At 44.5% G+C, this 20,616-nt stretch overlaps 1 protein-coding gene across 2 annotated transcripts in view; it reads left to right on the top strand.

Moving 5' to 3' along the window:
* Window positions 1-20,616, top strand: part of CDH23 (cadherin related 23) — a 1,221,584-nt gene that overhangs the window by 1,179,769 nt on the left and 21,199 nt on the right. For both annotated transcript variants that reach the window (XM_088472189.1, XM_088472187.1), the window contains one exon: window positions 18,642-18,702. In XM_088472189.1, the coding sequence (XP_088328315.1) occupies window positions 18,642-18,702 (61 nt within the window). The remainder of the gene's footprint in view (window positions 1-18,641; window positions 18,703-20,616) is intronic.

Raw genomic sequence — 20,616 nt, 5'->3', positions numbered from 1 at the left:
GTAATTCTGCAGTGAAATACAAATGATCACCCAGTTGCTAGGTGAGGTGTTCCGGACTCTGAGCGTACCGGAATTGCCCTTTGTAGGTGATGCCTTTATGAAGCAACATGGGACAATATTTACACGTGTGAGGCAGGTACTATATTGTTTAATATATTTTTGCGATCTTGCAATGTAATTCCTAGAACAGTGATCTATAGATTTGTATATGAGGAGGATTTGCTGGTTTGTGCTATAGCAATGCTGATGCTTGTTTGGAGTGTCGCTGCTGAGTTGTATTGCAATGGCTATTTAGTAGCTGGTGGTTTCCTGGGAGCACATATCTTTATCTGTTGTCTGGTGATATGGCAGGAGCTGGTCTTGAGAAAAGTCCATGTATGGACTGAAACATCGACCAAAGGCTATCGCTATCTACATGGATGTTACAATAAAATGATGAGTATATTTTCAAAATGTTTAAAGAGCCTGGTGAGTGCACTTTTGTTCTGAATATTATGGCTTTTCCCCGTGGACTGGCTTAAGTATTTGCACCCCAGCTGATGCATTTTCTATAAAGTGAGTGCTACTCTATTCTCTCTCTCTCTCTCTCTCTCTCTCTCTCTCTCTCTCTCTCTCTCTCAAACACTAATTAAACACTCAAATACTCTATAATACTTATATAAAGTTATTTATTGCACAATGTAACAGTAAAAAGGTTGAAACCGGTTGCTATTATATCAGTGTATATTCCTATAAAAAAAATCACAATAAAATGGCATAAAAAAACATTAAGACAAAAAGAAAATATAACGTCCTCTTTAATGGCTATTAGTGTGAAAGTTCACCACAGCAGATTTTTTTCTTTTTTGGATGTAATCGATATTACAGCCTTACACTAGCACACCTAATTATTTGTTTACAGATTTACTTGGATATAATATCGATTACACCCAAAAATGAAAAAATCTGCTGTGGTGAGCTTTCACACTAATAGCAATTAAAGAGGACCAATTTAAAGATCCCTGGAGAATAAACATAAGAGACGTTATATTTTCTTTTTGTCTTAATTCTTTTATTATGACATTTTATTGTGATATTTTTATAGGAATAGACACTGATATAATAACAACCGGTTGCAACCTTTTACTGTTACATTGTGCAATAAATAACTTTATATAAGTATTTTAGAGTATTTGAGTGTTTAATTCACATGCCAGACCTCTTTAATAACTAGCGCAAAAACTAACATACATTTATTGTTGTGCTGTGTCTTTTTGGAAACAGATTTGTGTGTAGTCACAAATACATAATAGTTTCTGGAGTTGTGAGACATAGAATAAACCTCTAAGTGATATCATATTTATACTATGGTTTAGTATCAGCGCCTGATTTGAGTTTGCTTTGTGTAATAAATTTAGCATGCTTGAATGATCCGAATAAGTAGGCTTCTCTGGTTCATGTAACACATTTATTCATGAGAACATCACATAACAAATAAATGTAGATAAAATGTATCAAATAAAATAAGTAACAATATATCGCTACCAATAAGAATATCTCTCTTGAACTGAAATATTAGTAAACAACAAAGTTCAGTCAGTACTGATATAAAATATAACAGAGAGTATATAGTCTCTGCTTAATGTATACTTGTGTGCAAATCAGATGGTAAACTAGATTCTTGCAATAGCACTGTCTTTTTTCTTTTCTTTTTTTTTTTCTTTTTAAACCCAAGACAAAAAAGCACACACATATATAGTGTGATAGCATTTTTTTAAATAGAATAATATTTAATTGTCAACATATATTATGTATTAATTTAATACAGAGAAATAAACTCTTATCTATGGTTTTCAAACTTGGTCCTGAAACTGGGGTGAGTCCGGGAAATACAAAATGTACAATGCTCCCAATGCAGAGACCCTGGAAACACTGGACACTGTGGGAAATGTAATAGCCTGTGAGATGCAGGCATTGGCGAGATCCCAGCCAGTCTCTCTGATTTTTGTTTTTGTTTTTTAAAGTGGCAATAATTTAAAACCTAAAACCAACGTGGTAAAGTATCATGTTTAAACTAGTAAAGCTGACACAGTCACTATGCTGTACAGTATGATGTAGACATTTTAAATATCATATAAATATAGGTAAGCTAACTGTACATCCCTCTACAATAGACAGAGGTTGTTTTTTGACCACAATTCACATTCTTCAGAGATTAATTTGGATTTCATGATCTGTATAGGCATATCTTTTAGCTGAATGGAAACCTTATTACATTATTAGTGGGTAGCAGAATCCACTGTGAGCTGCTGCCTTGAATTTGGGGTGACCATAGCCTTACACTAGCACACCTTATTTTTGTTCAGCTAGCTTCTGCCTGAAGGTTGTTACTAAGGTTTCATTCCAATTCAGTTCTGATGCAGACATCAGAGATGGACTGGGGCTCCTGACCAGAATTGGCATGAATCCCTGTGCGCACACCGCAGGAGTGCTCTAGCAAAAAGGGTGAGTTGGGTCGCCACACATCCCTGTCTCTCAGTATCCCAGCCAAGCAGTGCGCTGGGAGGCAGAGCTGCTCAGCCAGGGTTTCAGTCCAGACCGGTCCATCAGGCCATCGGCCCTTCTGGCACTTTCCAGAAGTGGCCTTTGGTGTAATGAAGGTACAGATACACCTCAAATGGAAAAAAAAATACTTTATATACAGTAGATCCTCACTACCAATAGGGGTCACCAGAGATAATAAGTGAACATAAAATATGTAAAGATATGAATCACTGCCAAAGGGTTTATCAAAAAAAAATGACAAAACTAAATTACCTTTCTAAAGAGAATAGAGCAGAAAATGGCAATACAAAAGGTTCAGCAAAAGAAAGAGGGAAGAGGAGAAAAATGTGCAAGGGCAGTAGGTAGAGATATTGGGTGAGATGCAGTAAGGTGAGAAATGCGGTCATAACCTGAAAATGTGGGTTTGACCACATTTCTCATATGCACCATCAGATGGCGTTACCCATAGTAACCTATGGGCTTCTCTCCGCAGAGTGATGTAAGAGGGTTCCGTCCCAGAACCCCCGCAGTACGTGCCGGAGGGGCTTCTGGGTAATAGATCCGGAAGTCCCTCCATTGCAAAGGGCCGCTCTTACCAAGAGAGTGGTACTTTGTGGTGATCGTCATGCATGCCGGCGTTACCAACTGATGAGAGATGGAGAATAACAAAATCACATCAATACAGTAATATAAATGCAGATTAACAACACTTATAAGAATGTTTTAACATACAAGTAACGTGCATCAGTGTGTGGGTCATGCATAAAAAAAATTAGGACTTACAATGAAGAAACTGAGAGAAAAAAATGTAATAATAAACAATAATATCCTAATTCAGCAGGATATGCCCAGTTAATACCACCTTCTCAGCAGAGCCAGTCAAACTCTCCTTGTTCAGGAAGCTTGGGTGTAACCACAGGACTATGTGTCCAGACCCCAGATGTAATAAGTCACTCCAGGGAAACAAGTAGGGCCCAATGTGCAGGCAATGTACACCCAGTATGAGATAGGACAACCAGAAGGGGATGGTATAACAAACATGCGCAGGTAGAAGGGCAGTGGCGTAACTACTGCCCCCGCAGCCTCTGCGGTGGCTTGGAGGCACTGGGTAGCTTGGAGGCGACGGGGGAAGTAGTTACGCCACTCAGTGGTGGAACTCCCATAACTACGGAGGGTGCAGGGGGTGCGGTCGCACCCCCTGCACCCTCCATCTGCCGGGCGCCCCGCTGAGTGTGTTACCAGCAGGCGCCTGACTCCTATTCAAACCCCCGGCGGCAGCCAGAGGATGGAGCTTCCTCCGGGTCCTGCAGGGCACTATGGGAGTGACGTCATGACGTCACTGCCATAGTGCCGAGGATTGGACGCCGGGGTATGGACGGCAGCAGCACTGGAGCAGGGATAAAGGTAAGTGGGGTTTTTTTTCTTTGTGTGCGCGCGGGGGGAGCAACTACAGGGGGCTAACTACTGGGGCATCTACAGGGGGCTCACTACTGTGGTCAACCACTGGGGGCTCACTACTGGGCAAAACTACAGGGGCACTACTAAAATGTGCACTACTAGAAGGGGCACAACTACAGGGGGCACAATTACAGGGGGCCCTGCATAATGGGCACTACTACATGGGGCATTGCATAAGGGGCACTAGTATATGGGGCACAACTACAGGGGGCACTACTTTAATGGGCACTACTACAGGGGACATTGCATAAGGGGCACTATTACAGGGGGCATTGCATAAGGGGCACTAGTATAGGGGCATTGCATTTTGGGGCACAACTATAAGGGGCACTGTATAAGGGGCACTAACTTGATACAGACAGTTTACAGGTTATAAACTATGTTCCCAATAATCTGGTTCTACACAGACATAAAAATTGTGCAACTTGTCTTGAGCTGAGGTGACAGACTGGCAGGAGCAGAGGGGAGGGTTGGTGAAGTAGATCTGTCAGGGTGGTATGTAATGGGCATTACTGTGTGCACAATATGCTATTAGGGGCATTACTGTGTGGCATAATGTGTTGTATGTGGCATTACAGTGTGGCATAATGTGAAATAGGGGCATTACAGCATGGCATAAATTTGTTATAAGGGCTTTACTGCATGTCATGTGTTATACGTGGCATTACTGTGTGGCATGTGTAAGGGGCATTGCTGTGTGACATAATGTGTTGTAAGGGGCATTCTGGTGTGCCATAATGTGTTGTAAGGGGCATTCCGGTGTGGCATACTGTGTTATAAGTGGCATTATTTAGTGTCATGATGTGTAAGGCATGTTGCTGTATCATGTAACCACACACCTTAAACGTCGTCTCTGGGTGTGTTTGATCTTTGGGCGGGGAAGGGGGAGGGCGCCTGAAACTTTTTTGGCATGGGGGAGCAAAATTTATAGTTACGCCACTGTAGAAGGGGAAACATGTATTTTCAGCTGAAAAGGAAGGAGAAAGGGAGAAAGAACAAGGAATGTGCACTTGCAAAAAGTCAAATGTGTACTTGTTCCACAAATAGAAATGTCCAATTAAATAGAAAAATAGTCATAACAGTCTTCTAGCAAATTGAGGGGTGACTCCCTACCAGTATTAGACAGAGCACACAAGTATAGACCCCAGAAAGTCCATTAGACAGCTCAGGAAAGGAGACACACCACAGCTAATAGTGCCAGATCCCCAAATAGAGAGGAGGGTCAGCCAACACAGCCACAGCTGTATGTCGCTAACACTCTTCAACAGTTTGGCAGTGCAGGGACAACTTGCAGAGGACAGTGGAGAGATCCAGCCAAGTAGCTCCCAGGTCAGCAGTAGTGGCTGCACAAAACTATAGTGCCACCAAGAATTGAGTATGCAGAGTTGATTGCAGAAGTGGACCCATGTAGATCCCCCATCCGTTCCTTTAGGGCCAAATTATTTTTTGCTTTTCAAATGGATTGGCTAGAGACCACATTACATAAGGAGACCAAGACAGCTGCTTTTTTTCAACTGTGAGAAGGCTTTAGACTCCTTTACGTTGGAATTACGATGCCAAACATATTTATGCTTCAGAAATTCTTCTTGGTATGAAACAAGAATTTTACTGGACGATCCGCCTATTTTGCTACCTGTTACAGGTTAAGATGGAACCTGTTTCTATTTGGATCTCTATTTCCTGGTTTATTTTTATTGGATAGTTTTTTTTTTTAGGGGTGTGCCAGCCGTGACTAGATTACTTTAATTACTATGTGTATTATTTTGGTTCTGTTTTGTGAAGAAAATACTTTTATGTATTTATTCTGTACTATTTGTATATTACAGCCCTTAATGGGCCTTTGTTCTATTTATTATTTACCATTATTTTTGTTGTATTTATGCTATATCATTGCTCTGATGAATAAAAGAAATAAAAAAAAAAAGAGTATGCAGAGTTGGATGCAGCAAGCAGGGCATCTGGGTGTCTAGATGTTCTGGCCTGGTCCATGCTGGGAGGGATAGGGATGGCCAGAGAGCTTCTTTTTGGAGCAGCTGTCCTGTAGCCAAAGCAGTGCTGAATTGTTTTGTATCCACCACTGCAACTCGCATTGAGCTGGAAACTTGATTATTGGGTGACCCCTGATAATAAATAGGCTCCTTAACTCAATTGCACTCTGCTGCATTACAAATGAATATCTGCTTTCTTTGCAGTAAAATAGCTAGCTTTCCACTCCACTTGAGCAGATTGAAAACTTGTATTTCTCAGAAGACAATGAGCCTGATTCTGAGTTGGAGACACCCACTTGCAGCACCTTGAGGAAAACATTTCAGTCTTAAGACGCACCATGGAATCTTGCACCAGACCTATGGCAAGTGCAGTTTCTCAGTCTGTATGTGGCCTCCTGTGAGCCCTATGAGTCTCTGGATGCAGATGCTTTCAGCAACACGCCTGCGTCGTCTTAGCACATCTCCTGTTATCTCCCAGGAATGCCCACTAATATTCACACACTCAGCACTCTGATCTGTACTGCATCCCTGAGCACTGACAATTGGGACGCATGCATTTAGACATATGCACAAACTTCAAACATTGACCAACTGTGTGCGGCATCTACACTGCTTCCGATTTAGAATCAGACCCAGTATGTCTGTATAACATTGGTTATTTCTCTTTTGTCTAGGCTGGGGGACACTGGACCATGGGTTGTAGGTGGGAAGGCGTGGATTTGGCACTAACACTGAAATCTATAACTCCTCCCCTGACTTCCAGGGCTGCTTAGGGATTTTTTCCTTTATTTGTAATGTTATGTTTATTTTTACTATGGGTACTGTGCACTGCTTATAGCAGCACACAGCTGGAGTGTAAAGCGGCGGTGAGAGCCGCATCTAAAGGGGGGATGGCGCTGAGCGCTTCCCCTATTCCACACACTCCAGTCTCTGTAGAGACTGTCTGGGCCTGGGGATAGCACGCTGCTGTTACCTGGTAGAGGTGCAGGCAGTCAGCTTGGTCCTGGATGGCGGGCGCCATCTTGCTGGGTTTCTTGTCGGCGGCTCCTGTGGGGAGAGCGCCGACTACAGACTGACCGCAGGTGAGACCTACAGCAACACCACACTGTACAAGCTGATCTTGGAAGCTATGCAGTGTTGGGCCTGATTAGTGCTTGGTTGGAAAACCACCTGGGATACCAGGTGCTGTAGGTAAATGCGGGTCAGTCCAAGTGCTTTCCCCACTGAGGGGAGTAACACTTGAAGGAAGGAGTAGAGAGGCTCGCTTCAGTATGACGGGGGGAGGAACCTTGGCTGCTGGTTCCCCCCGCTCTCCAGTGGCAAAATGCAGGCTCCCAGGAGTCTGATCACAGCTTTTTAAAGAACACAAGCCTGAACAGCATGGAGGGAGGGCAGAGCAAGCTCCTCTGCAGCATACAGCTAAGTAATTTTCAGTATTACTGTAATCTGTTCTTTTGCCTGCTTGGAGTGTTTGCATATTCATTGCCACTTGTTATATGTAAAAAAATTATTGTTGTTTTCCGGCAGGGCAGCGCAGGAAGGGGGGTGCTCTAATGACGGACAAAAAGTCCACAAAGGGCCAGAACCCCACTATGGCTATATTTTTTACATGTGCCCAGTGTCAGGCTAAATTGCTGTGTCGACAACTGAATACAGGGGCTTTGTGCATGGACTGTCAGCTGGGGCCCACATGTACGCAGCCAGCTGAGGGAGCCACTCCGCTTACGGAGGAACCAGCATGGGCTCAGGCTATGAGCCGTTCACTCTCTGACCTGGTGACGTTGCTCCGCCGTAGAGAGGAATTAGCCCAAGCAGCGCCAGCGCCTGTTTTGCCCTTACTGTCTGCTGTTGCAGGGGGTGGTTCCCAGGGTCCTGATCCTCTTTGGGTCCGTACGATGGAGCGCTCGGCGGTAGGGGTCGAGAAAGTATCGGCCTTTATGGAACGCTTCTTTGAGGAGTCTAAACTAAGCACTACGCATAAGCGTCCTCCTCCATCCAGTGTCTGGTTGGAGTCAGATCCCGAGGAGGGGGAACTCCAAGAGGAGGTTCTGCCCAACGAGGAAGGTTCAGACTCTGCATCAAGTCAGGGTGTAGAGGACCTTATTATGGCAGTATGACAGTCTTTGGACTGTCTGGACCTTGACGTCTCAGCTAGGGCGGAAGGGCCGTTTAAGCGGAGGCATAAGAGGGTCATTTCCCAGTGTCTCAGGATCTTTCAGATCTGGTAGAGGAAGCCTGGAAGACCCCAGATAAAAAATATGCTGCTACTCATAAATTTGCAGCCCTTTATCCCTTTCCACAGGAGCAGGTCACTAAGTGAGAGCTGCCTCCAAGAGTGGATGCGGCTGTGGTTCATTTAGCAAAGCACATGACTCTGCCAGTCCAAGGAGCAGCCTCCTTTATGGATCCACAGGGCAAAAAATTGTAGGGATACCTTATTTTTATGGGCACCGGAGTGGTTATTCGCCTATTATTGGCATCTGCATGGGTCTCTCGAGCCATGGAGAAGTGGGCTGACAAATTAGTGGCAGGCCTTGCCGGTGACTCATCCAGAGAGGACTTACTGGTACTGGCGGAACAGATACGTGCGGCTGCAGACTATGTGTGTGAGGCCTCACAAGATGGAGCGCAGATTTCCTCTAGAGTCTCAGTCGCGGCACGCAGAGCACTCTGGCTTCACGTCTGGGAGGCGGACGCCGAATCTAAATGCGCTTTAGAGTCTCTGCCTTTTTGTGGAGGCATCCTGTTCGGTTCTGAGCTTGATACGATTATATCCCAGGCGACCGGTGGAAAGAGCACTTTTCTGCCTGTGGTTCCCTAGAAGCTAAAGGGTTCACGTTTCTGAGTCTTCCGTTCTTCCTTTCGAGGAAGGGGAACAATTAGAGGTCAGGGGGCCCAATCCGGCACATTCAGGCGCACGGGTGCTAGGGCATCTGAGAAGCTGAGTACCTGACAGGATCTCAGCCCATCTGTTCTCAGGGAAGATAGGGGGCTGTCTCCTTCTTTTCCGAGACAGGAGGGTAGCTTCAGGATTAGATGCCTGGGTAAGGGGCATTGTCTCCCAAGGTTATGTGATCGACCTAAGGGGGCAGCTGCCACAACGTTTCTTCGCTACTGTATTACCCAGGGAGCCGGAGAAGAGACTGGCCTTAAACCAGGCTATCAGTTCCCTCTGTTCAGAAGGGGTTATAGTTCCTATTCCACAGTCTCAACAGGAACAGAGGTTTTACTCCAACTTGTTCCTAGTCCAAAAACCCAACGGCACTTATCGGACGATTTTGAATCTACGAGCCTTGAATGCCAGCCTGTGGGTGGATCGGTTTCACATGTCGGCAAATGAGTTTCTGGCATCTATCGACATCAGAGATGCATATCTCCACATACCGGTTTTCCAGCAGCTGGTCCAGAGATGGGGGCTGCCGGAGGTGGACCTGATGGCATCTCGCCACAGTTTCAAGGTCCCTCGATTTTGTGCAAGGTCCAGAGATCCTGTGGCATTTGCAGTAGATGCCATGACAGTTCCCTGGAACTTCCGTCTGGCCTACATTTTTCCTCCAATTCCCATGTTACCAAGAGTACTCCGTCGAGTCAGGGAGCAGCAGTTTCAGTCATGCTAGTGGCTCCAAACTGGCCGCACCAGTCGTGGTTCGCCACGGTTCTCAGGCTAGCTGCAGGTCCGGGTTGGAGTCTGCCTCTGCATCCAGATCTTCTGCTACAGGGGCCATTCTGTCATGAGGGCCTACCTCAGTTGGCTTTAATGGCCTGGTTGTTGAGACCGGACTCTTGAAGGCCAGGGTTTTTTTCCCCTTCAGTCATCAGGACCATGCTCTGGGTGCGGAAGCAGGTTTCCGCGCAGAACTACCATAAGGTTTGGAAAACCTATATTGTGTGGTGTGAGCAGCACGGAGTACATACTGCCCAGTTCTGCATGCCAAGGTTTTTAGCATGTCAGCAGGGCAGTCTGGAGGCCGGCTTACGGCTTCAATCTTTGAGGGTACAGATCTCGGCTCTTTCCATTTACTTTCAGCAGCATCTGCCTCTCCTCCCAGGGGTGCAGACTTTTTTACAGGGGGTCTTGCGAATACAGCCTCCGGTTCAACCACCAGTAGCGCCATGGGATTTGCCCCTGGTTCTGTCGGCTCTTAAGCAGGTTCTGTTTGAACCTTTGGAATCCGTGGACCTTCGGTTCGTAACGTGAAAAGTGTTTTTTCTGATGGCCATTGCCTCGGCTCGGCAGGTCTCTGAGTTGGAGGCCTTGTCATGCAAATCACCTTTTCTTGTTTTCCATGATGATAGGGCTGTGCTCAGGATGGTTCCTTCTTTTCAACCGAAAGTGGTTTCATCTTTCCACTTAAACCAGGAGATTGTTTTTCCTGTTTTCTTTGCTTCAGAGTCCTCAGGGGACCAGGACGATCTATCACTGTTGGATGTTGTCAGGGCCCTACGCATTTATTTAGACAGAACTTTGATTTCACGTAAGACGGACTCTTTATTGGTTCTCTACGATGCCCACAAATGGGACTGGCCAGCCACAAAGCGGACCATTCCAAAATGGCTCTGCTCAGTGATTTCAAGGGCTTACTCAGCTAGGGTGTTGGCTCATTCCACTAGGGCCGTTGCGGCCTCCTGGGCGGCGCGTCACGGGGCCTTGGCTGAACAGGTTTGTCACGCAGCTACCTGGTCCTCTGTCCACATATTTGTGCGGTTCTACAGGTTTCATGTTCTTGCCACCGGGGACGCCCATTTTGGGCGTACGGTTCTCCGGTCAGGGCAATCTGAGCGTTCCCTCCCATGGGGGCAGCTTTTGAATATCCCATGGTCCAGTGTCCCCCAGCCTAGACGAAAGAGAAAATAGGATTTTTGGGTACTTACCGTTGAATCCCTTTCTCTGAGTCAGGCTGGGGGACACTGCGTTCCCTCCCTCACGCTCAGTAGTATTGAGTATGAGTTATGATTTTGGGTCATATTGACCGTCAGTTTCATTTTTATTTTTCGGAGTGACACAGAGTATTGCTTCTCCTTACCAGACACTTTTGAAGTTGTACTGAAGTCAGGGGTTGCAGAGCGGAGGAGTTATATAGTTCAGTGTTAGTGCCAAATCTAAGCCCTCCCACCTACAACCCATGGTCCAGTGTCCCCCAGCCTGACTTAGAGAAAAGGATTCAATGGTAAGTACCCAAAAATCCTTTTTTAATGTACTTGATTTCTGGCAAATTTTTCTTAACTTTTAAAATATTGACCTATGACAGAGGTTCCCAATCTCTGTCCTCAAGGCACCCCCACAGTCCAGGTTATAGGGATATCCATGATTAACCTCATGTGACTTTATTAGTACCTCACTCAATTTAATTTATCCACGTGTGCTCAGCCATGGATATCGCTAAAACCTGAACTGTTGGGGTGCCTTGAGAACCGCGTTTGGGAAACTCTGACATATGAAGTGTTTGTTTATACTAGGGGTGAGCGGGTTCAGTTTTACTCGGTTTTACTCGGTTCTTATCGCCACTTTACCGCAATTTCGGCTCGATTTCATTCGCTATCCAAAACACGTGTTCGGCGATAGCCAATAAAAAGATCCGAGTAAAACCGAACCCGCTCACCCCTAGTTTATACACATGTATATGTTCTGTATAACAGGCTTTTATCACTGCCTCCCTGGGTTTTCATGCAGGTGACAGCTGCTGTGCAGAATGCATGTATCTTTTTTACACAATACATTGCTGCGGTGATCCACATGCTGGGCGTGATTCTGAGTGAAATAGATCTCTGTGCAAACAGTGATTTCTCGCATACAGCGCTTGTGCAGATTCACATTTACACATTATTGCATATGTCCGTCTTATTCTGACTCAGACAGAACTTTGCTGGATATGTCTTTAGTTTAGCATTTTGGTCGTATACAGGGAAGGGAAGTCTTTTTCTGATGTATCTCTTGCACCTAATATATGGCTGGTACAGTACAAATGCCGATACTAATGACTCTTCCGGCAACTCGCATACAGTCAAATGGGCAGCTCAGCTTTCCTCTTGCAGGCACATGGACCCCCGCATTAGCGCTATGGAATCTCGCATTAGCATAAGGTAGTAAATCTGGCTTCTTCTGCTAACTGCAGATACAGACACTATGAGCCTGTTTAAGAGCCGCTCGCTAGATGCAATCACTCGCACCCAGCGTATGCAAATTCGGCTAAGTGACGGCATGGCAGGCGCTCGTTCGGAAAGGCATAAGCACGCCCACTTTGTTTTGGTGAGCGATCACTTTGTCTCTATAGATGCCCTTTAGCTTATGAGGATACGCCCACTAGCGCACGTCATCTCCAGGAAGGGTATTAAAACATTGGTACATCGAGGACAATTGGAAGCGATCGCAGTGGTTGTGGTTGCCTTACCCTACCTCAAGCACTGCAAGGACTTCAGTGTAAAAACCAGGCAGGTGACGTGTACTATGACGCTAGCTGTTAATTATGCACGCCTCTGAAACGGCGTTGAAACACTCAGGCATGCCTGTGTACGCACCTCCACTCCCCCGTTATTAGAGTCCTGCCCTTGTTACCACCCACAAACGGCCTCTCCTGTCACTCATTACACTGAGCTGTCTTTGCTGGACAAGCGAGCGGATTCCGATCGCACCGAGTAGCTCGCGCACGTGCAAAATGAAGCGTACGCATGCACGGCCGCAAACGAGCAAGCGGTCGCTTGCGAGCGGCTCTGAATGAGCTCCTATGTGTGCGAATCAGAAACGGTCCCTCTATGCACAGACCTTTATGTGCCAGCCAATTCCCCACCAAATGTAAGATCTATGATAGAGAGGTCAGTGATACAGTTTTAGAGATGATAAAGAAGTGTATTGAAAATGTATTGGGCATTCCTGGGCCGTGACTAAAGGTGCCCACACCTAGAGGTGGCTATTCAGATGTACGGAGGGTGTGTCACTTAAGTGTTTGCTTACACAGATACTTCATTTCTCACATTGGAGGCCATATTCAGATGAATAATTTACACTTCGCATTGGGCTGGTGCAAGTTTTGATGGTGTGACGCACCAACAGGGGCGGATTGGGCTGCCGGGACACCGGGCCGGTTCCCGCTGGGCCGGTCCCTTTGGTGGACAGCATCTGCCCAGCCTGCCCTTCAATGGTTCACCCCTCCCTGGTCCTCCGCTTCCCCATCCCGCTGCCGCGATCGGAGCTTAGCTCCGATCGGGCAGATGTAGAGCTTCTACGTATGTGCAGAAACATAGTGAAAGTAAAAAAAATGGCTGCCGGGGGAGCTGCTGCGCATGCCCAGCAGCAGCAGCTCCTACCATAAGCCTTTTCAGAGCCCGGGGCCATCAGTCCCTCCGCGGCCCGCCTCCAGATTGGCCACAGTGACCAGACAGTTACAGGCACCGACTGCAGCACAGTGCCTGCCAGCCAGCCTAGCAGTGACCAGCCTGAACAGAGGAGGGAGGCGGCCTTCCAGATATCTTCAAAATACTACAGCTAATGATAAATACACATTTATATATATATATATATATATATATATATATATATATATATATATATGACATATTCTGCACATATGATCTATATATACTGTGTGTGTGTGTGTGTGTGTGTGTGTGTGTATATATATATATATATATAAACTTTTCATAAATACTTCTAGATGTATTGTGTATATATTATATGATCTTTATATATGCACATATATATCATATATATAATATACATATTAATATATACAGTACTGTATTGCAGTGTTTTACACACACACACGCATATATATATATATATATATTAAAAAAAATCTTTTGTGAAGAGAGTATCCTGCCCTTTTACTAGGACCCGCCCTCAACAGACTCCACCCCCATCAGGGCTGCTTCCTTTAATTTCCCGGGCTGGTTTTCAGACCCAATCCGCCCCTGCGCACCAAGCAGGATTATTGCAGTTTCTAAAGATGCTCAAAGTGAGGATTTCAGTCCTTGCACATTTATACGCATGGTTATACACCAGTGACGGACTTGAGGCGGTATTAGCATAAAGTCAGACGTTTGACAGGGAAAAGACATGGAGGCCGCTGCATCCAACTCAGATTCGAAGCTCCAAGTGTATACAGTCCCTTATATGTATAATAGGAAGACTAGACCAGGGGTATCCTAACTTTTTTTTAGGAGTGTCATATTAATAATATGACTTTGCTGGGAGGCTATCTGAATGGAGGGCATCAAAATGCTGGACCATTTTTGCTGGTTTTGGTTCTAATTCGTCATCCGGTTTTGGTTTTGCAAAAACGCTGTGACTGGATTTGATTTTGGGTTTGAATTTTTTACAAAAATTTATGAAAAATGCTAAAATCACATAATTTTAGCCATTTTTTGTTTGTAAAGTATTATTAATCTCTATAACATTGATTTCCACTCAATTCCAGTAAATTTTGACCGCCTCAAAGCTCACAATATTGTTTTCATCCAGTTTAGGCCAAAAGGTTGCACTCAGCTAGCTGGATGACTAAGCTAAGCAACAGCAGTGGGCAACACAAACACATGGCAATTCAACGCCCAACTTGGCACATAAGGAAACAAATGTTTTCATTAATCAAGAGGTCTTAAGGGAGATGGAGTATGTATGTAATTGAAGGCAGGGAAAGGAAGGGTTTTTTTTTGTAATAAATTTAATTTACATTTTGGATTCTGAAACAAATTTATGAGGGAGGGGGAAGAATATGGGTGAACACCATGTCCCATATTTTGCCCACAAAATCAACTTGGTGGTTCAGAATATTTTTTAAAAATTTAAAGGGCATGTAGGAGATGCTGTCTTTGGTCATAAACATATCTGGACATTTTCAGCATTCAGTAACTGCATGTTGAAGATTTCAGGGGCTGTAGCAGCTCAATTTCCAACATTGCAAATCAGGAAACAAATTTTTATTAATCAGGAGGCCTGAGGAAGATGGAGTATATTTGTAGTTGAAGGCAGGGAAAGGAAGGGTTGATTCGTAGTAAATGTAAATTAAAGTTTTGGAATCCAAAGCAAATTTCTGAGAGAGAAGGGGAGGCATTTACAAACAAAATGTTAATAATTCACATCAGTCCTTGCCCCACGTTGAGCTCTTCGGTGGTCCTGAATTATTTTTTTTTAAAGTCAAAGAGGCATGCAGGAGATGCTGTCTGTGGCCTTAAAAATTTCTGGACATTTTTGTGATTGGTTCGAATCCAAGTATGACAGTATTTTAAAATGTGTGTGTTAAATAAAAGAGGATGTGACTGAAGGTGTTTGGGGCGGTGACCAAATGGAGGGGAGTCAGCCAGAACAATGCCCCCTGCCCTGTGGTGCCATGTGCTGTGGCACATGTCGCACCACCCTACAGTAGTTACGGCCTTGCTTCTGGGATTATGTATGGGAAGATACCATCAAATATTCTCTCCATTTGGTGCTGGAGTTGCATCTGACCAAACATGGCTGTTATGATCAAGGAAAGACGAGCACATCTGTTATTACATATTTGGAATGAAAGATTAAGAAAAAGGCAACTATATTGGTATCTACAAATCAAGGTTGAAAAAGGCATGAGTATTTTGCAAGTATATCTTTGTGATATTAATTGAAATAAATACAGTATAAAACTAAAATAAAAAGGTGACAGAACAGCAACACAAAAGCACGGCAGTTTAATAAAATATAGAACATCTATGAAACATTGTCACACAGCAGTGGCAGACAGGATGGCAATTTAATAAACTATAATAATGTCAGTCAGCAATGCCCCAAGCAGCACATAATGCAAAGAAAAGAGGTGCAAGATGGAATTGTCCTTGGGCCCTTCCACACACCCTTCTGTTGTATATATTAAGCAGGAAAGGCCAGCTTGTTGCAGCCTTTGGCCTATATTGGTGAAAAGTAGTGATAACAATATTGTGAGCGATGAGGTGGTCTAATGGTCTAAATTGACTGGAAATGACTGGAAATTATTTCATTTAATTGGTATTGAGGTTAATAATACTGTAGGAATAAAAACAGGCACAAATTATGTGATTTTAGCTGACTTTACCAATTTCTTTAAAAAATACAGATCCAAAAACAAAACTAAAACACGAGGGGGCGGTTTTGGCAAAACCCGATGACAAATTAGAACCAAAGCAGGCTGGATGGCGCACATCTGTAGTGTCTAATAGATCAGACTGATCACAGAGAAAATAAATAGTTATAACGAAAAATAATTAAATAAAATGTACCTGTACAAAGCTTCTGTGATCAGTGAGCTCCTTCTATGAGATACCGGCTGGGATTTTCAGTGCACCTCAGCTGACCACACAGATCAGCTGACCGGATCATAGAGAATGAGCCCACCCATCAGCGGTCCTGGTGCAGGTAAATTTTATTTCATTATTTTCTATTATAACTAGGGAGAGAGGCAGGAGAGGAGACAGGGAGCCGGGCACATAGGCCGTAGCGGAGGGGTAGTCGGCACATGTGCAGACACATTCTCAAGATATTTTTTGTGAAAAATACCTGAGAAGTGCAGGGAGGGAATCGCAGGGACAGCGCTTTCTTGTAAGTTCTGTCCTGAGATACAAATTATAATACATTCCTGCAATATTTTATAATATAACGATTGTGAAATGTAGGCGATTTTATCTCACCACAAATGCATCTGAAATGTGATTTGTGATTAATAAAGGCCAGTGTCTTGACATTTAATTATTGTATAACCATCACTGCGTCTTTGCAATGAAACATTTACCTTTGTGTTCAGTGAAATATAATCACATAATCAGTGTTGTTTTGCAGTTGCCATAATGCATTTAGCGATTGCTGTTAAACAAAAAACATATCACTATTTTATGTAGCAACTGTAAATTGTGTTTTTTATTATATTTTAGCACAAAGCCGCCACTTACTGTATGTCTTTATATGCCAGTCCATAGCTACCACTTAGGTCTCTCTATATGCAAGCCCAGAGCCCCCTTTATGTCTATATGCCAATCCAGAGCCTCCCTCATGTCCTTTTATGCCAGCCCAGAGACTTCGTTATGATAATAACCTTATTGACAATGTTCCCCTGTCAGCTGTCTCTAGTCTGCTCCTGTCTGACCAGCTATGGACCAAAGCTGCCACTGTCAGACATGAGACAGACTAGACACAGTTGACAGGAGGACATTGTCAGTAAGGGAAGTATTATGATCCATGCACTCTGAGTCTGCAATTCTGCACTCTGTCTGTCATGCTGACTCTCTGGGTGGAGCTGCAGAAAGTGCTGGCCTGGGATGATGTCATCATGCCGCCGCCGCCACTGGACGAAGGTGTCCAGAGCTAAAGAGGAATCCCAGATGGGGGCCCAGACAGTAGCAGGCACCAGGCAGGGTTTCGGTGGATGGGATGCAGTTTGGCCACCCATGTAGTAGACCATGGGTGCACAACTTTTTTTAATCTGAGGGCTGCATTGGAAGATAGTACTAATTATTTGAAGTGACCAAAATTAGTTTACTTAAACATGTAAAATATAAACAAAGAGGAACCTCTGTGCAGCTATACCAGAACTTACAGAAATTTGGGGATAAGTGTGTGCTCTGCCACAAAGCAGCGATTTGCCACCACCAAAGGTATGGCCACAGTCCTTTTTTCTCCACTGTCGACACATTTCTTCTCCCCTCACTGTAGCAATACTTTCATCCTCCTAGAGCAACAGTCAATACATCCAAAGCAATGCATCCATCCCTGTGGCAATACATTCTTCTGCATATGTCTTCCATTAAAGTAAGCTTCTTTTACTCTTAGTAAGCATCTGTGAGTGAGCAGAAGTGATAGCTCTTGGAGTGCCAGCAGTCAGTCCTGGGGCAAAATGTTGTAGCCCGCAGTTTGCAGGAGCAGACGCGAATCCAGCGAGATAGTCAATACATTTAAAGCAGCAATTAGCATAAAGGCAAAATCAGGTTAGCTTTGCCTTTAATTGCTTTTGCTTGAAAACTGAAAGCTGAGTGGTCGATAAAACACAGCTGATGGATGGAACAATGATGGATATATTCCACTGTATTACTGTATATTGGAAAATATACTAATTGATAGGGCCACAGAGAGCCAGCCCGGGCCTCATTACTATTGGGTGCATGACCTAATTGGGGGAGGAATGGCCACACCCCTTAGAAAAAAAAAGAAAAACCCCTATTTGCAGCACCGGCCACTGAGGAGGAGGGCGCTGTAAGTCCCTCAGCCTGGCGCAATTCCAGGGGGGGGGCACAATCAGAGGAGAAGAAACTACTGCTCAGCAGCATGTGCTGGGCTGCTGACAGGTAAGAGGGAGGAGGGCGTCTGACTCAGGCCCCCACTGGTCCCCTTCAACAAGCCCAGGTAATCGGTACCCGCTCCGATCCTCTCTTGGCGCCCTTTCCACATGATCAGTCAATGCTGTATTCTTGAATCACAGTAACTATGCACCATATACATTATTGTCAGCCCACATGTGCTTGCATGAAATAGGGAGAGCCGGCATCTCTCACAATACTGCTTCTGTTCCTGACCTCTGATGAGCACAGTCATACTGGAGGGCTGCAATTCGTACCTGTGCAGACATTTTTAACATTAACAAATCTATTAATCAATTAAAACAGTATTTCCGTAATCATTAAATATAGTGAATTACTACTGATTTTGACAAAACTCATTATTGTTAACAAATGTTTGTTTTTCAGGAAACAGAGGTTTCATGGATATCCTTGACATGCCCAATACAAATAAGTACTCATTTGAAGGGTGAGTTAACATTTATTTGAAACTCCTCTATTTTCAAAACAGTATAATAGTATATTGAAATTTCCAGATTGCACTATTTGAAGGGAAAGATTGTTGGAGGCCTTCCAAGCCTAAAGTCAACCAAGGTTATTACTTTTATAGCATAGTTACCTGTTCTTCTGGAATGTTAGTGTGATCTGTATATTAGGAGGGCCACCTGCTGGACTTCCAAGACAGGAGTCATTTCTTACATTAGCACGTCTCTGCTGAAAGGTGAGTGCCATCTCCTGGAAGCAAGATGCTGATAGGCCTATTTATCTATAATTTTTTACTAAAATAATGTGGAAATGGGTGTTTTCAAAACCAGATCGCAAATTTCACCTCCAAGCCCATTTTAGTAAGCAGATCGCATTTCCTGCATACTTGTAGTGGGAAATGCGATCTGCTCAGATTTACTAAAGTTAAATTGTGAAAGTGTAACGGGGGAAGCCATGTGATTATAAAGCCACATGGAGATGGTGTTATTAGGGTTTTACCCCATTACACCACTCCTATTCTGCTCTGACAGGCAAAACAGAGCAGGGAGCCAGTGCCTGTGATCAGTCTTGTCTGTCTAATTAGACCACAATCTGATCACAGTGCAAAAAACCCCTATTTATAATTAAAAAAAAAAACACTTACCTGGACCAGGTACTGGTGTTTGGTGATCCTCTGTGACTCCGGTCAGCTAATCTCCCGGCATCTCAGTTTACAGCACACATCTGGTGACCGGAATCACAGAGGAACTCACCGGATCACCGATCCAGGGTTGGGAAGGGGAAATCCCACCCCCCCTCTTCTAGGTATCAGGTTCAAGACTTCAAATTATGGATTGTTACTCTATTAGATGGTGAGTTACCTGGTGGAGCAGGACCACTGGTCAACATGGGGGCTTGGTTCCCTTCTATGGAAACTATACCCAGATTTGCCTATTGGATAGCCAAGTGTCTGTGGTGACAGGCCACACCCCCTCTTGTGGATGTCCACACCCCCATAGCATGGGCCCCTACCACTGCATTCCCCGGTGGGCCCTTTATGCCCCAGTGGTACACTGCACTGATCACTGAGGTAAGTGCAAGCAGAGGGCAGGGGGGAATTGAGTGGTGGTGGGGGGTAGTAGTAGACGTAGGTGGTGCATGTGCAGGAACTCTTAGGGTATTTTTAGCAAAAACTGTGAATGAAGTGAGTTTTCTTGCCAGCACTGTCCCACCCTGCAATATTTGATATACCCTTGCGATGTATTTAAATATCGCATTGCGAATTTTGGCGATACTCTCACATCCCATTCGCATCTGAGATGTGGATTGTGGAAAATATGCCCCTAAGAGTAGCCAAGTATGGATTATGTAGATTATTTTTAAAACAAGTGTCCACCTGCCTTTTTTACAAATAACAAACTGTGGCCTGTAGCACTGTGAAAAAAAGCACAATCTGTAACTTTTTTGGCCAGAAACGTAAAAATGGGCGAAGGCATTGATGAACTGTCTGTCACATATAGGCAAGGGAACTCCTCTAGAGTTGAAGACCCACATTTGTTGAATGAAGAGGGCAAACAGGAGAGTGAAGGAAGATGAGATCAGAGATGTAAATGGGAGAGGAATTGGGTGAGGGCTTTGTAAGCGAGTGTGAGAACCTTGAATTGGGTTCTAAAAGGGAAGGGGAGCCAGTGGAGGGCTTGTAGGAGAGGGGAGGCAGATGTAGAGCGTGTGGAGAGGAAGATGAGCCGAGCAGCAGCATTGAGGACAGACTGGAGAGGAGAGAGAAGGGAGTTGGGAAGGCCAGATAGGAGGTTACAGTAGTCCAATCTGCAGATGACTAGTGAGTGTATGAGAGTTTTAGTAGCATCCTGGGTGAGAACGTATCTAATCTTGGAGATATTTTCCAATAACGGATGTT

This window comes from Taudactylus pleione, unplaced genomic scaffold (assembly GCF_031769625.1).
Source record: "Taudactylus pleione unplaced genomic scaffold, aTauple2 ptg000121l, whole genome shotgun sequence".
Lineage (NCBI taxonomy): Eukaryota > Metazoa > Chordata > Amphibia > Anura > Myobatrachidae > Taudactylus > Taudactylus pleione.
Note: the sequence above shows the minus strand (reverse complement) of the source record. Positions and strands in the feature narration are given on the sequence as shown.